The sequence below is a fragment of the Nicotiana tabacum genome, chromosome 15 (genome assembly GCF_000715075.1).
Source record: "Nicotiana tabacum cultivar K326 chromosome 15, ASM71507v2, whole genome shotgun sequence".
Classification (NCBI taxonomy): Eukaryota; Viridiplantae; Streptophyta; class Magnoliopsida; order Solanales; family Solanaceae; genus Nicotiana; species Nicotiana tabacum.
The window spans coordinates 94466932-94483064 of NC_134094.1; the positions used below are offsets into that span (position 1 = coordinate 94466932).

The 16133-nt window shown below is 37.8% G+C and overlaps 1 protein-coding gene across 2 annotated transcripts; it reads right to left on the reverse strand.

The window, feature by feature from the left end:
• Positions 1-8101: 8101 nt before the first annotated feature.
• Positions 8102-14737, reverse strand: LOC107781385 (serine/threonine-protein kinase STY46-like). Of its 2 annotated transcripts, XM_016602078.2 has the most exons (16): positions 13755-14737; positions 13250-13364; positions 12422-12513; positions 12171-12287; positions 11975-12029; positions 11184-11294; positions 10651-10701; positions 10369-10571; positions 10187-10294; positions 9970-10043; positions 9665-9840; positions 9488-9583; positions 9093-9173; positions 8643-8696; positions 8330-8464; positions 8102-8250 (listed from the first exon to the last, which is right to left on the reverse strand). In XM_016602078.2, exons 1-16 carry the CDS (start codon positions 13946-13948, stop codon positions 8209-8211), a joined length of 1704 nt encoding a protein of 567 aa, XP_016457564.1. In that variant the 5' UTR covers positions 13949-14737; the 3' UTR covers positions 8102-8208. The 2 variants fall into 2 exon arrangements, 1 of the variants encoding a protein (XP_016457564.1); XR_012699364.1 differs by lacking the exon at positions 8102-8250 and having other exon boundaries at positions 8448-8464; positions 8643-8732.
• Between the last annotated feature and the right edge of the window lie 1396 nt (positions 14738-16133).

A 16133-nucleotide genomic window follows, 5' to 3' on the forward strand; every position in this document is an offset into this window, starting at 1 on the left:
GATGAACAAAGTCAACCCTTGATGCTCAAGTGTCACATTAGAGCCATTTGTGCTTCTACATTCAAATCATAGGCTTGTTAATGATTCATGAATGCGTGGGTAATTGTTGGTCCCAATTGATTTGTGTTCAACTCAACTTAGGCCAACTGAAATATTCTTTTTTCTAGTGGAGGTGGTAATTGCCTTAATTGCTTGAGGACAAGAAAAAGCTTAAGTTTGGGGGAGTTGATAAGTAGGGATTTTGACCACTTATTTGCTCTTTTTTACTTGTGTTTTAGCTCAAAAATGCTTACAGGTATTCCCGAGAACTAATGAAATGAGCTTTCTTGCAGAAATATTGGAAAACAAACCAAAGAAGTAAAAATCAACTCAAAAAGGAGTCAAAATTGGACAAGGACAAAAACAAGGCAAAAATACTTACAGTGCGGACCGCACAATACTGTGTGCGGCTGCAAACAATGAAGAAGCCCTGTCAGATTGGCTTCAGAGTATGCGGACCGCATAATTTTGGTGCGGCCGCAGAAGAGAGATTCAGAGAGTTAGAATTTTGGCAAGGTGAAGAAATGCGGACCGCACCATTATTGTGCGGCCCCAAGATGCCAAGTGCGGTCGCACTCACTATTATACGGCCCGTAAATGACCAGAATCAGAGAGCCTTGATTGAAGTTGTGCGGCCGCGGGATTCAAAGGTGCAGCCACATTCATAATTATATGGTCCGCAGAAGAAGGTCCAAGTCTTAGCCCAAGTCAAGTGTACGGCCGCACTCAGAAATGTGCGGTCCGCACAATCAAATGAAGTGCAGCCGCATCCCACTTTTATGCGACCGCAGAAGGCCCAGTTGACCAGTCAAGCTCAGAGTGTGGACCGCACACAGAATTGTGCGGCCGCACAATCTTCGCAGGGGCATTTTTGTCAGATATTTTCTGCTTAGTATAAATAGAACTTTTTATCATTTATAGGGTAAGTTTGTTTTGGGAGAGCACCTGAGCCATTTTTCTTTACTGTTTTGAGTAATATTGTACTAGATTAGCTTCTAAACATTAGATTTTCTTTCCCTAATTAATTATTATGCATTCTATCTTAGTTTCTTCTTGTATTTCTTCATTTTTCATGAGTAGCTAAATTTCTAGCTAGGGTTGTGGCCCAACCCTAGTGTGGGTACTTAATGGGTGTTTGATTTAGGACTTGTTTGTGATTGGATTAGTGATATTTAGCCTAGTTCTTGCTTGAATTCAAGAATTAATGGTTGCAAACATTGATTCATGCCAAATTGACTTAGTCTCTACTTGAGAAAGAGAGACTAAGTCTAAAAAAACCTGGCTAACAAAAAATTGGGGTGAACTCAAGAAATTGATAGCCCTAATTCAAGGGTTAAATCTAGAGATAGTAAGATCCGACTTGAGCATTTGTCACTTATTTTGTGCAATACCCATTTGGACTTGAGAAAGCCAAATTGGGCAAAATCACCCAAACTACCGAGAGCTACAGAGTGGGTAATTGCGTGTGATTTCTATTACAACCCCGACCAATCAAACTTGCCCTAGAGTTTATAACCCATTAGGTAACCACCTAGTTGGAGGTCAAGACCCAAGATCTTTTATCATTTGGAAAATAACCAAAACCAAAAATATTGTCTTCTAGTTTTATAATTGCAATCAATAGTTTAAAGTAGAAGTAAAAATAACAAACAAGAATGTGGAAGTGTAATCTAAGGCATATCGTACAATTACACTAAATATATACCTAATCCCAATTCTAACTCCCTGAGGATTCGACCCCGACTTGCGTTGTGTTTTATTATTGCTTCGACCGCCTCACTACCTATATTTGTGGTGTGAGTTTGGGCGACATCACCTTTCATAAATCTTTGGATAGAGTGCTAAATTTCTTAAGTGAGCCTGGCAAATGGAAAGTAGAGGAGGAAGAGTTTGGAGTCCACTATGACCTACATGATAGAGCAAGAGTCCTTGATGAGTAAAGTCAATGCTTGAAGATCAAATGTCATATTAGAACTATATGTGCATGAATGTTTAACTTGTCGCCTTGTTGATAATATATGAGTAGTGTGAGTAATTGTTGGTCCCAACTAATGTGTGGATGGCTCACCTATGACTCGCTGAAATGATCCTTAACTTTTGGAGGTGGAAACTAATTTATTTGCTTGAGGACAAGCAAAGACTTAAGTTTGGGGGAGTTGATAAATGGGGATTTTGACTGCTTATTAGCACCTTTTAGCTTTTGTTTTAGTCTGAAAGTATTGAATTGCGTTCCCGAAACTAATAAAATTGTGCAAAATTGCAGGAATGCTGGAAGTTTGGTCTCCCGAGATGAAATTCGACTCAAAAAGGAGTGTTCCGAAGCACAAGGCCATAAAGGGCACAAAAGCACAAATATGCGGTCCGTAGAAGGAATTCTGCGCCCGTAGTAGAAATTGCGGACTGCAGAATTCCATCTGCGGCCGCAAACCAAGAAGTAAAATCTAACAGAACTTTCAACAATGTGCGGATCGCACATGAATTATGCGGACCGCACATGAATTGTGCGACCGCATAACTAGGCTAAGAGTCAAAGATCAAAGAGTATGCAAAAAGACCAAGTCCAGGATCCTTTGTGAATTGCGTACCGCACAACAATTGTGCGGCCATAGAAGATTGCCTCGCGGCCGCAGTCTAGAAACATGCAGCCGTAGAATATTGCCTCGCGGCCGCAGTTCAGAAATGTGCAGCCACAAAACTCCACTTCCTGCCAGCTGAAGAAATTTGCGGACCGCCAATGGAATTATGTGGCCGCAGAACCTCCCGAGGGGAATTTTTGTCCGTATTTTTTAGCCATGTATAAATAGACGAGTTTCACAAATTTAGGTCAAGTTTGAATATCTGAAGCTGCTGTAGCCGTTTGTTTTTACTATTTTAGGAAGTTTTTCATTATTTTGGTGTTTTAACATTAGATTTCATCATTTTAATCTTCTATTGTGAGTTTAATTAGCTTTTCTTCTCTATTTTCTGCAATTTTCATTATGAGTAGCTAGACTTTTAATAGGGTTGTGACCCAACCCTTGTGTGTAAATTTTATGGGTATCTAATTTAGTGCTTGTTTATGATTGGGTGTTGATTATTTAGCTTAGTTCACGCTTCAATTTTAGAATTAATGGTTGCAAGCATTGATTGATGCCTAATTGACTTAATCTCCACTTGAGAAAGAGGGGCCTAATCTAGGCTAACTTAGCTAACAAGGAATTTGGTTGATTGAGAGATTGATTAACTTAATTAGAAGGTTCAAACCAGAGATAGTAATAACCCGACTTGAGCTCTTATCAACTATTTTGTTTGATACCCATTTGGACTTGAGAAAGCTAAATTAGGCAAAATTACTCTCTGGCCGAGAGGTATTGAGTAGGTAACGTAGAGTTGAGAGCTATAAGATACCCCAATCAACAAAATAAGCATTAATGTATTTATCCCATTAGGAAAACACTTAGGTTATGGTCATAGCCTAGGCCTTTAATCCAATTGGAAAAACCTCAAAAATATTTATTTATAATCTATTTTCTTTATCTTGCATTCATTAGAGTAACAGTGGAAATAGAAAACAAAACCTTGTTGTGGAAGTACCATCTTAGATAACCTATTTGCTTGCTTCAAATATATAGTCCTAACTCCCATTGGATTCGACCCCGACTCCTAATTGGGTAATTATTATTGCATACGACCGTGTCATGTCTCTTATTGAGGTGTGTTGTGGACGTGATCAGATCCGTGTCAGCTTGCTGAGTTGGAGGGGGTCGATCTCACGAGTCTCCCCCTCGGATGCATCCCAGTCCCCGGGATAGGTCGTCCCGTGGGTTACAAAAATAGATTCATCCTCCGGCTCGTCCCTAAGCCGGAGGAGGGAGTCAGAGGCAGGAACACGGGAACTGGAGCCCCTCATGGGCTTGCGAAGCACCCGCTTCTTAGGTTTAATCTCCTTGAGGCTCGGGGATCCCGAGGGTTATCTTTTCCTCTTCTTCTTTCCCTCCGTGGATGCAACAGAGGAATCAACGGGAGGGGGCACATCTTCTTCCCCTTCCGAAGGCCTAAGTTTGGTGGTCTTAGTCAAACCTGCAATGATAAAGAAGAGGGGTTAGTATAATATAAGGTGGAGACGTAATGTTGGCTATTCGGATAGAGACCTTACCGTGAGAACGGGCTTCTCATCGACCCTTTGAGAGTCCGCGCCATGTGTGCTCTAAGTAGGACATCTGAGTACAAATGCCCTCGATCCACTCCTTTAAATGGGGGACCGTATTAGGAACCCGGGCAACAACTGCAGAGCCACAAACACGAATAAGAAGATCGAAATAAAAGAAGAAGAGATTTTGATGTTAAAAAAAGGAGTTTCACTTACGATACACATTCCATTTCTTAGGGAATGGCATGTATTCTGAGGGGATCAAATCCTCGATTTTCACTCGGACGAAGAGTTCCTGCCAGCCCCGGTCTCGGTCTTCATTGATACTGGAGAAGGGGGCCTTGCTGGCCCGGCGTGTAAGCTTGATCAGCTCCCCTCAGAACATACGGGGACTGTATAATCGAAGCAGGTAGTAGATCGTGAACCGACGAGATTCGGTCTTGTTCACGAAGTAACATAGGAGAGTCACGATCCTCCACAATGATGGATGGATTTGCCCGATACACACTTCGTACCTCTCTGCAAAAATCCAGGATGATCGGGTCCACCTGGCCCAATGTAAAGGGATAAGTGTAAACACTTAAATACCCTTCCACGTGGGTAGTAACAGCGTCCTCGGGCTCGTGGACTACTACGTCCTTGCCTTCCCAATTGTAGTCCTTACGAACTATAGGAAGAATGTTATCTGTCACGGAACATATATATCTCGAGACTCCTTCGCCCCGGTCTTGTTTGCGCAAAGGCTTCTCGACCTTGAAATCGTCTGCAATTGAGAAACCCCCGGTGATAAATGCCGACAAATAAGGATCGGGGGCCGGTTCGTTAGCAGCCGCAATAGGGGAAGCCATTTCGAGGGGCACCACCTCGGGGGCGGCTGCTTCAGTACCAGCGGCCGGTTAAGAAGATGAAGAGGCAACTTGTTGAGTAAAGGTTTTCGATGTTTTTTCCATTGTCATCTTTGAGAGAGTTTGAAAATTTGAGAAATAAACACGAAGTTTGGGAGAAATGAGTTTTGAAGACGAAGAACAGGGTATGAAGATTTGAAGAAATTTTGGGTAGAAATTTGGAGATTGCTATGGAGATTGAAGAACAGGGATGAAGATATGAAGATTTGAAGAAGGTTTTGGTAATGGTTGGAAGGCTCGAAGATACCAGTTTGATCGAAAAGTAGAAAAAGGACAAATGAAGGAGGCTTTTATAGGGAAACAGCCGACGCTTCGCATTCGGAGGCAACCTGCCGGTGAGCTACATGTGTGCGAAGTCAGAACGACGCGATTGATGGGACGCTTTGGCTCCCCGTTGTAACTTACGAGGGAAGGAACCAGAGTCATCTGTCGTTTCCCATCATTTCGGCTAGCCTACTCTCTGAAAAATGAGGGAACTATCTGTATACGGGTAAAATCGAGCCCGCTGCATGACTCGACTTCCTGGTGAGCCAAGCGGAGCAGGAAGGTGACCGTAATCACTACTAGAAATCCGGTAAAAACTGACCAAAAAAACCGACCAACGTTAGTTGGTAATGGACAAAAATAGACCAAAACGCAACCATTTATGCGTGGACGGTATTTTTGTGGTCGAAAAGGCATACCGACCAAAGTTGGTCAAAAATTACCGACCAACTTTGGTCGGTCAATTAAATTCAAAAAAATATATTGCAAAAAAAACCGACCAAAGTTGATCTAAGTCATATCCTCGAGGTCCGATTTAAGCATTGAGACTTCAGAGAACATTACCAAGCAGTTGCACACGACTAACAAAGGGCTGTGATATCTGTACCTAACCAGATATCAGGACGTGAATCTCGGCTCGTATCGACGGAAAATCAGTGATCGTCGAAACGGAAGATTTTCATCTTTTTTAGAATTGCACTTAGGGTAAAACTCTCATACTATATAAAAGGGAAAGCTTATTATTCATAAATGATATTGTAACACGCATATCAAGACAATATACTCATATTCTCTCTGTTATCCAATATTCTTACTTTTGTTCATCAGTTCTTCGTTAGTGTGAACCCGGGATCGAAGGCAAACACTTCGTTGAGTCGTTACTGAATCCGGGACCATTCTCCTTATTGGTTTGACAATTTATTACGTCTTTTACTTGTTTAATCTAACGTCATTTATCATTTGTATTAAATTAATCCGCATATCCTTAAAACCACATACAAATTCAATTGTTATCCATTTTTCAGGGTAAACAAATTTATTTTTCAAACTGATAAAACTCTTAAGGTACATTGACTTTATTTCTACAAGAAGAGCTTACATCTGTTTTTCTAATTTTACTTACATAATTTTTTATAATTATATATGCATTGATGTAAGCGTATCGTAAGACTAGTATAAAATAAAAATGATTTAAATTAGACAAGGGAGTAGACTTTGTCAATTTAGCTACTCTATTGAACTTTATATTTTTGGGTACAAATAAACAAACAAATAAAATCCATGTATTTGGTTTAAACTATTTGGAGTTATGGGAAATGTGTAAATCCATGGCGTTGGAGAAGAGCATAACAGGTGGAGATGTGAAAGAAAAAGACGAACAATAGTTATCCAATTAGTCCAGTTTTTCGGAAGATTTGAAAGTAGAGATTTTGTGCCGGTTAATTACCGGAGAAACCTCTAATGGCGTTCAAAAGGGTGTCCAGAGATTGGTAGTTTCTAATTTATTATGCTTCTATTCCTACTATTCCTAGACTATCTCCACCATCACCGTCGGCCCTTATTTGTGCCCTCTACTTTCTGTGCTGTTAAAATTCTCCACGACACTCGTTGGTTCCTTGTAACTTACAAAATTAAGCGCATGTCATTTGATTGGTATGACGTCAAAATATGTGGCTGTGAGACAAGAATATTAGACCAAGCTTTTCCTTACTTGTGAAGCCTCGTTGTACTCAATAATATCATCCATAGGATCATCTGTCTCATTCAGAATCTCGTCAAGTCAAAAATCACAGTTCTTCTCACAGTGCAGTTTGTCTATTAAACATGAAGTTTTAGAAGCAATATTGTCCTTAAGCCCAATGACTATGTAAGGATTAAGAAGACAACTTATTTATAGTTGTTCAGGCAGGGATAATTGATGTAATAGACAGTGGCGGACCCAGGATTTTGTGCAAGTGGGTTCAATCTTAGAAGTACATAATTTTAATCGTAAAATAGTAGTTGTCAAGTGGATTCAAATAAAATATTTATATAAAATTTATGCAGCTTTAATCGTAATTTATACATATACACAATATTATTTTTGATGAACCCGCTTTCCACCATGTGCGTCCGCCACTGGTAATAGACCTGGATAGATCATACATGTTACTATATTTGAGTTTATTTGTTTTTCTTGTAGAAGAAGGTAGTTACTACTTTAACACCACTTTTGCAAATCCAAGTTTTCAGCTGTTTCAATTTGTCTGTGGTATACAAGAGAAGAGTTGGTCAAAAAAGAATAAAAATAGGTCAATTGTAACAGATTCAAAACACCACGTATGAACTATCCTAGTTATTGAAGTAGTAATTTTCAAGAACTTGAGACAGTAGTAATCTACTCAAAGGTATCGGCTCAAACGAATGTATGCTTAATGAGCTTTCTACGAGTTCATTAATCAGCACGACTAATTGCTTAATACTTGACATTTACCAATGTGCTTTTTAGTGTTTCCATGCTTAGATAGTATGTTGAGCAGTGCAGAAATAGTTTTCTGATGGAGGAAAGTTTAAGAGCACCGGAAGGGGAAGTATCAGCTCTTCCTTTCCTCCTTGTGCCCATTTCAGAAGCCTCCACTCGAAATCATGCTAAGTCCTAAGGAGAACGTGTAATGAACACTTGAATAGGAAACATAATAATTATGATAAGTTAGAAGGTTTATGTACTGCCAGTGTAAAAAACCTGATAAAACTGGTAAACTAGCAATTATCACGGCTTCACAGGTTAAACTAAAAAAATTCTTTGCATTATCGGTGTATATAAACTTAAAATTCTAAGCAAAATGTGTGTCATGCGACATGCTGCTCTGCATACATGAGCTGATATGGTTATCAGAGGCTTCTTCTTTTGCTACTCTTCTCTTCTTCGACTATCTGTTTACGAGCAGCACAAACGCTAGTTCACGTTCTTAGAAACATAAAGCAAATCCAGAAATGACATTAATCTTAATACCTTTTTGGTCATGTATTGCAAGATTTCAAGAATCTCAGAAAATTCAGGTCTTAAGCACGGATCTTGCTGCCAGCATCTCTCAAGTAATTCCACAAACATCGGATGAGTGTGCGTGGGAATTGTCGGTCTTAAACCCTAAAGTTGATGTCAGAAAATTCAGCTAATGAAGGGAAAAACCTCAACTTCACAGGGGAAATTTCTCAACCCGAAGAAAATATGGAAAATTGTGTAGTCCAACCATAGTTAACGAGTTATCAAGTTGAATCTTTCAAAATTTCTAGAGGACAAGATATGTTTATTTATTGAGAAATACCTTCTGGACCACAGCCACTGCAGCTTGTAATGGGGTCAAGTACTCGTAAGGAAGCTGATATATCAATATCAACAAAAACGATTATTGACACTGAAAAATTTTAAAGCCAAGAAAATGCTCATGAGGAAGCAGCTATGAACAAAAATGACATAAGCTAGTGTAAAAGGTTATAGTGTGAACTCCAGAGTTCATAAAATTTGTAACAAGATCCATTTCCCATAATAAGCTTGTCAACATGTAAAACAATGATCTTAGGCAACATAAAAGTTTTAAGCAAAATGTGAATAGGAAATTGAAGGGCACATGAAACTTTATGAAAAAGCTTTATTCAACAAAAACTTTATGATTTGCAGGCAAGATTCCTTATATTTTAATGTTCTCCCGCCCTTTCTCTTCCCTATGTTCTTATAAAAGAAAGAAAATGGAAGAATCAATGGGAGAAAGCATTACCTTTCCTGTTAGCAGTTCCCAAAGAACAATCCCAAAGCTGAAAACATCAGCTTTTCGATCATATGGTCTATGTCCAATAACCTTTGAAATATCAAATAAAAGAAATGAAAATCAGGAGGAGTGAACTGCTTGAGATTGATGTCATGTTTGGAAAATATAACCGTTACAAGCATCATTTCTCTGCATTCATTTGAAAGTAAGTTGGGCTGATTGCATGAGTTACTCTATAGTAGATCATGGATGCAATTTCAACTACATCTGTTTTTCTTATGACCATTTCTTGATCGGACTGGGACTGCGTTTTACTAAGGACCACAATCAACTAAGTTCACAACACATGAACTAGCAGAAAAATGATTGATATTGAAGAAGAGGGAAAGAGAGGTAGGGTGGACCTCTGGAGCCATCCAGCGATATGTTCCTGTTTCTGCAGTCATGACACCAGACTGAACTTGCACTCGAGCAACACCAAAATCAGCAACCTTCACGAGCTGTCAAGAACAAGCTGTAAGTACTTTGTATAGAGTCCTTTTACATATAAAGTTAAACAGGAAATCAACTTCATTCTTTACTTGATTTTCATCCATCAAGAGATTGGCAGTCTTCAGGTCTCTGTGGATTATGTTGTTTTGGTGCAGGTAGATCATCCCCTTTGAAACATCAATTGCAACCTTGAGTACCGATGGAAGATTGAAAAGACCTTTCGTTTTATGCAGGAAATCGTACAGACTTCCACCTGACATGAATTCTGCATAGAAGAGGATATTTAAAATAAATGAAAGGAGGCTTTTCCAGTAAAAGGTAAAACTAAACTAGACAATCAGTGTGCTCTTGAACTAAAAAGCATCTAATGTGACACATTAATCTCTAGGAATACCTGTGATGATACATAGGAGTGGAGGTTTTATACATGCACCAATAAATTGCACGACATTCTTATGGCGGACTTTCCTGTAAAGTACCAGAAAGAGAAGGAAATGTACACTATCTTAGACACACGCAGAGGGTAGAAGTCAAAGCAAGAAGTTGACAGTAACATTGCAGCAATCAAACAGGACAGAATATTGTTGTTGAAAGCAAGCATATATAGTCACCTTAATATATAAACTTCTTGGGCAAAATCTTTTTGCACTACTTCATTTAGGCACTCAGCCTTGAGAACCTTAATAGCCACTTCCTGACTTTGGAATGAACCCTTATACCTGCCAACAAGATAAATTATTAGGCCATAGTCAGTAAATAATAGATTATTGTTTCAGAATGTCATTCTACTAACAAATCACCAGTTGAGCCAGTTGCAATTTTATATTCATATTTCAGCAATGCAGCGTCAATTTCCCAGGCTTCACTCCCATTGCTTGGTATATCCACATGGTTCGCGGTGAAGTTGATACCAGCTTTTACCAAATCCTTTTTAGGGGATAAAAGGACTTGATTTAGCGCAGACTGCAGAAGGTGCTGATTTAACGCAGACTGTTTCTGCATTGCATTTTAAAACTTAAGATAGACACAGATGATAGATGAAACAACATTACTAAGCCCAATCTATGACTTTTACCTCCATATTTGAAATTTCCTTCAACAGGGTACTTCTTAGTTGGTCGGTTTCCTAACAATTAGGAAAGAGACTAAACGTCAACAATTGTATAAAGATGATGGAGAGTGAAGTTTCATTCTCTAGCAACCAAAACAGTATTTGCAACTATCGAACACAGTTTTTGCTCAGTGTAGAGAAAACATTCATCACAATAGCTGCAACCAATTGGTTGAGGGAATAGTAAATGAATCCAAATACAACAAAGTGATTGTTCAATAAACCTAGAAGATACTTCTTTACAGCCTTTAGGATATTCTTCAACGTAATTTATGCATTGTCATCGAGAAAGGTGAAATACAGGAATAGCAATCAACTACTTGCAGGAATCTTAATGAATGTTTAGGTTAGCTCGGGAGACCAGATAAAAGAAAGGCACATAAGCACAGAACTAGAGAAGATGTGGTTCACTGTCATAAAAGGATGTGATAGCTCAATTTCAAGCATAAAACTATCATTAAACAAAGTATATCTAAACTTGAGTCTTAGGAGAGTACCTCATTTCCCCAACCATCAACCACAAAGACATCCAAGGAGTAACCATCTTTTGTGGAGAAAGCATGAGCTTCTTGAATGTTCAGCCCAATCTCCGAAAATAAGGAAGTCAACTGAAGTTAAACGTGCATTAACCTTAATCATATATCTTGAAAACAACTGAATGGAGAAACTTTTAGAGAATCTTTAGAGAGGACAAAGCAGACTAAGTGAAGAATATCACTATAGGAGAAATCCCTTATGCTTATCTTCTGATTACCCCCCCAGTTACATGTTCCTCACTTGACGAATGTTTAGTCGTAAGCCACATACTAGTTTGGCGACATGGTGGTAAATGACTAAGAAGAGTAGAACTATTAATATTAGTGTTTATGCAGGGCTTTAAATCCCAATTGAATCAGAATTCAAGGTTCTCTGGACAATAGAAGCATGCACAACAAATAATATAATATACTCTCTGAAAGAGAAGGAGAGAGGGAAGGCAATGACATAGTGTACCAAGTCTATAGAGAGATGTGCTCAGATAATAATTAATTCTTTTCATTACTTATGATAATTGTTACATGATCGTTTAGCTATTCCATCCATTGCAGAGAAACTAGGCAACGTGAACACGGTTTGAAAAAAGTCGAGATGTGCTCATTATGTAACTATAGTGAAGAAGAGGCAAATGCCATTCAGTCCTAAAATGTATATAATAAAGACTTGATTGTGAACTACATGGTGTTTGCAGATTATCCTCAGAAACAGAAGATACTATCAGATTTCTGGTCTGGCTACTGAAAATGCTTACCTGAGTGAGGAGCTTGGGCTTGTCAAGTGTTGAAATTGTTATTTCATACGAAGACCTGCAAAACAAAGTAAAAGAGGTAAGTATTAAATAAATTCCCTGAAAATGAAAGCATCATAGACTTGCAACATTTCAGAACACTGAAAAACTCCTTATGGACGACAATAGAGAAAAGGAAAGCTCAATAGGAGAATATTACCGAAATAACAGTGAATTTCCACTGACAGCACTATTTCCATCTTGAACATGTAACTTATTAGCTTCTAATGCAAGCTCTGTACTTGGTGACAAACCAAAGGCAGGTGGAGGATGCATGCTGTAATTTGATAAACAAAAGGAAAAAATGAATATAGAAACAGCCTATTGAAGCAGCTTTCATCACTATTCTGAGCATAGGAAGGAGAGTTCAGATATATATTTATATTTGTATTTGTATCATCATGCCTCTACCTGCCATTGTGATCAGTACCTTGTGCACCTCCCCTTTTTGAGAAAGTGGAATGAACTGAATCCCCTGGATTTCCATCGGATATTCGATGAATCTGGATTGCGCAAAAGTCAGATGAATAAGTTCTTATTCAATTTGCTTCAGGCATGCTAATCAGAAAATGTAAACTTAAAAGATACTCCTAGTAAAGAGAAATTGTAAAGAAAATAGGTGTATATCTTACTGAATAAAGTATACTAGACTTAAAAAATACATAACAGATTGAGATGAAAAGTCTTAGTACAGAGAAAATTCAAGATTTTGACACACTCCTGCTAAGGAATCAACTCGCATTACAGAAGGGATCAGGCCATTTGTCTAGGATGTTATCAAGTTAGAGCAGAGGACTTCTTCATGACTGGAAAACAAATCACAGAAAGTTATTGCTGTAAACAGGTTTTCAATTCTAAAGCAATTAGCTACAAATGTTTGATAATCATCATTAATTCAAGTGACCATTCCATCAAATATCCCTATGTCCATGATTGAGTTCAAATAAAACTTTTAAATAAGATGGTCACACTCTTCAACATAACATTAATTAGAGCAAGCAGAAATCCTGAGTTCGAATCTTACCGCCACCCATTATCAAAATAAGAATTTTTAAGTGATTGGCCTAAGAAAAAAGAGTCAGGCCCGCACTTGAGGGGCATGTTAAAGACATATAATTAAGTAAGTTTTTAGATGAGATGGTCATACACCCCAATACTTATAACTCATCACACATGTATATAGGCATAAATTGATCATCATAGAAAGAATGAAGTGCAAAAGTTGGAAAATATTATAACCTGCACTAGGCGGACTTCAACTGCTGGCCTGGTGCTCTGATAATGCGCCATTTGCAACAATTTTTTGTGCATCACTACATCTTGTGCTCTCTCAATATTCACAAACAAGGCATACCTACATTGAAGACGAAGATATTACCGATACTGCTAACAGAAAAGTCAACTCGAACCATCAGATTAAGTGGAACAACAACACATAAGTCTCATATCAAGTCTAATATAGTAACTTAGAAAATAGAATAATACTCCCTCCGTTTCAATTTATGTAAACCCATTTGACTGGGCACGAAATTTAAGAAAAGATAGAACTATTTTGTGTGGCTATAAATCATTGCATGAAGATAAATTGTTACCAAATAAGGAAAGTGGTCATTCTTTTTGGCACGAACTAAAAAGAAAATAGGTTCACATAAATAGAAACGAAGGGAGTAACAGCTATAATCAGCTAAATATAACTTAAATTTGATCCGGGGGGAGGGGGGGGGGGGGTGTTTAACAGTTTTACCGAAGTGGAAGCTTAGTAAAATGAGCCCACAACTCGTCCTCAAAATCAGGCTGATTCGTGTCTTCATCATTCGACTCCCTTAATCTACGAAGCACCTCTTGAAATACTTCAACTTTTTCTCTTCTCTTTCGAGTAATACGACTCTGTGGAGACTCCGACAATCCTCTACTACTGAAACTTACAGCATCTTCCATTATCAAGAAAGAGAATCAGATTAAGGAATATACAAAAATGAACGTGAATATACTCTCTGATTCAGATTCCAATTCCAAAGTGAAACCATATAAGGAAAAAAGTAAGATAGAGAGATGAATAAGTAAAAGAATAAAAATGTAGTAGTTGAAGTTGTATACGTATATTCTTTATGACAGGTTACATCATGAGCACACGAAAAGATTTTTTAAAAAAAAGCAAACAAAAGCAAGTAAGAACACAGTTTCGCGCTGATGGGGTCAATTTTTTTTACGTATATAATATGGTTGTATCTATCGAAGGACGTGGATTCAAACAAGGTTTGTAAACTTTGCTTATATCACCAAACTGTATTGTTGGGCTTTCTTATTCTGAATTAAGCTTTGTTTAAGGATTATATCCATTTCATGAATATCTTATTGGATAAAATAAATGCAAATTTGTCTGTTGTCTCATTTTCCACTCAAGAGATTCATTATGATGACACCATCAAGAACCTTTTTGAAAAAATCACACATCTTTATTCATATCGGGTATAATTGATAATAGGATTGTTTACCTCATTGCTTGAATCACCATATAGCACACTATTGGTTGGAAAAATAACGGTATGGAAGTTAGAAATAGAAACTGTTGGTTTTAAAAAAAAAAAGGGGGACGCATGAAGATTAAAAGTGTTTGATCTTGTTATAAATATAACTCAAAATAACAATATCGAACAAAGAAAAACAAGCTAAGAGATATAGAGAGAAAGAGAGGAAGAGAGATTCTTATTTCTTCTTCAATTGAATGTTTTTCCTATCTATTACAAGGCTTTCATATAGGCATGAAAAGTGAATAAAAATATGTCATTGAATATGTCATTAAGCATAGAAATATGTCATTGAATATGTCATTAAGCATAAAAATATGTCATTGAATATGTCATTAAGCATTTGAGAAGATCATGGAGGAAGAGTAGACATCCAACATAATTTGATTTCTCTTATATCACTCCCCCTTGGATGTCCATAGATAATGTGCCTCGCTAAAACCTTATTAGGAAAAAATCCTATTGAAAAAAAAAATCATAGTGAAGGAAAAAGAGTACACATGTTTAGAAATACGTCTTTTGGTTGCCTCGTTATAAACCTTGCAAGGAAAACCTAGTGGGACAAAATCTTATAAGGAAAAAAGAGTACAACGCGTATTAACTCCCCCTGATGAGAGCATCAATTCACATCCTTGAGCTTTCGCATCCCAATCTTGTACACTAGTTTCTTAAAGGTTGACGTCGGTAGAGATTTGGTGAACAAATCAGCCATATTATCACTTGAACGGATCTGTTGCACATTGATATCACCATTCTTTGAAGATCATGTGTCAAAAATAACTTTGGTGAAATGTGCTTTGTCCTATCCCCTTTTATGAATCCTCCTTTCAATTGGGCTATGCATGTTGCATTGTCTTCATACAAAATTGTGGGTAATTTATCACACTTCAAACCACACTTGTCTCGAATAAGGTGTATTATAGACCTCAACCATGCACATTCTCGACTTGCTTCATGAATAGCAATTATCTCAGCATGATTAGATGAAGTAGCCACTATTGATTGCTTAGTCGATCGCCAAGATATGGCAGTGCCTCTATATGTAAACACATAGTCTGTTTGAGATCGAGCCTTGTGTGGGTCAGATAAATACCTAGCATCGGCATAACCAACAAGATCGGGACTGCAATCATTGCCATAAAATAACCCCATATCGATAGTCCCTTTTAGATACCGCAATATGTGTTTGATTCCATTCCAATATCTCATTGTAGGAGCAGAGCTATATCTTGCTAAGACATTAACTGAAAAAGTTATGTCAGGCCTTGTAGTATTAGCAAGATATATAAATGCACTAATTGCACTAAGATATGGTACTTCAGGACCAAAAAGTTTTTCATTCGTTTCTTGAGGTCGGAACGGGTCCTTATTCACATAAAGTGATCGAACAATAATCGGAGTACTTAATGGATGTGCTCCATCCATGTAAAATCGTTTCAATACCTTTTCTATGCAAGTAGATTGATGAATAAAAGTCCCATTTGCCAAATGTTCAATTTGCAAACCAAGACATAATTTTATTTTTCTGAGATCTTTCATCTCAAATTCCTTCTTTAAATAATCAGTTGCCTTTTGGAGTTCTATAGGAGTTCCAA

Excerpts from the sequence above, each read along its gene's own strand:
- LOC107781385 (XM_016602078.2), bottom strand. The coding sequence starts at position 13,948 with ATGGAAGATGCTGTAAGTTTCAGTAGTAGAGGATTGTCGGAGTCTCCA. Across the intron at positions 12,030-12,170 it reads GGAAATTCACTGTTATTTCG|GTCTTCGTATGAAATAACAA; the intron begins GTAATATTCTCC and ends TTTGTTTTGCAG. Across the intron at positions 8,465-8,642 it reads CAGTGGCTGTGGTCCAGAAG|GGTTTAAGACCGACAATTCC; the intron begins GTATTTCTCAAT and ends CATCAACTTTAG.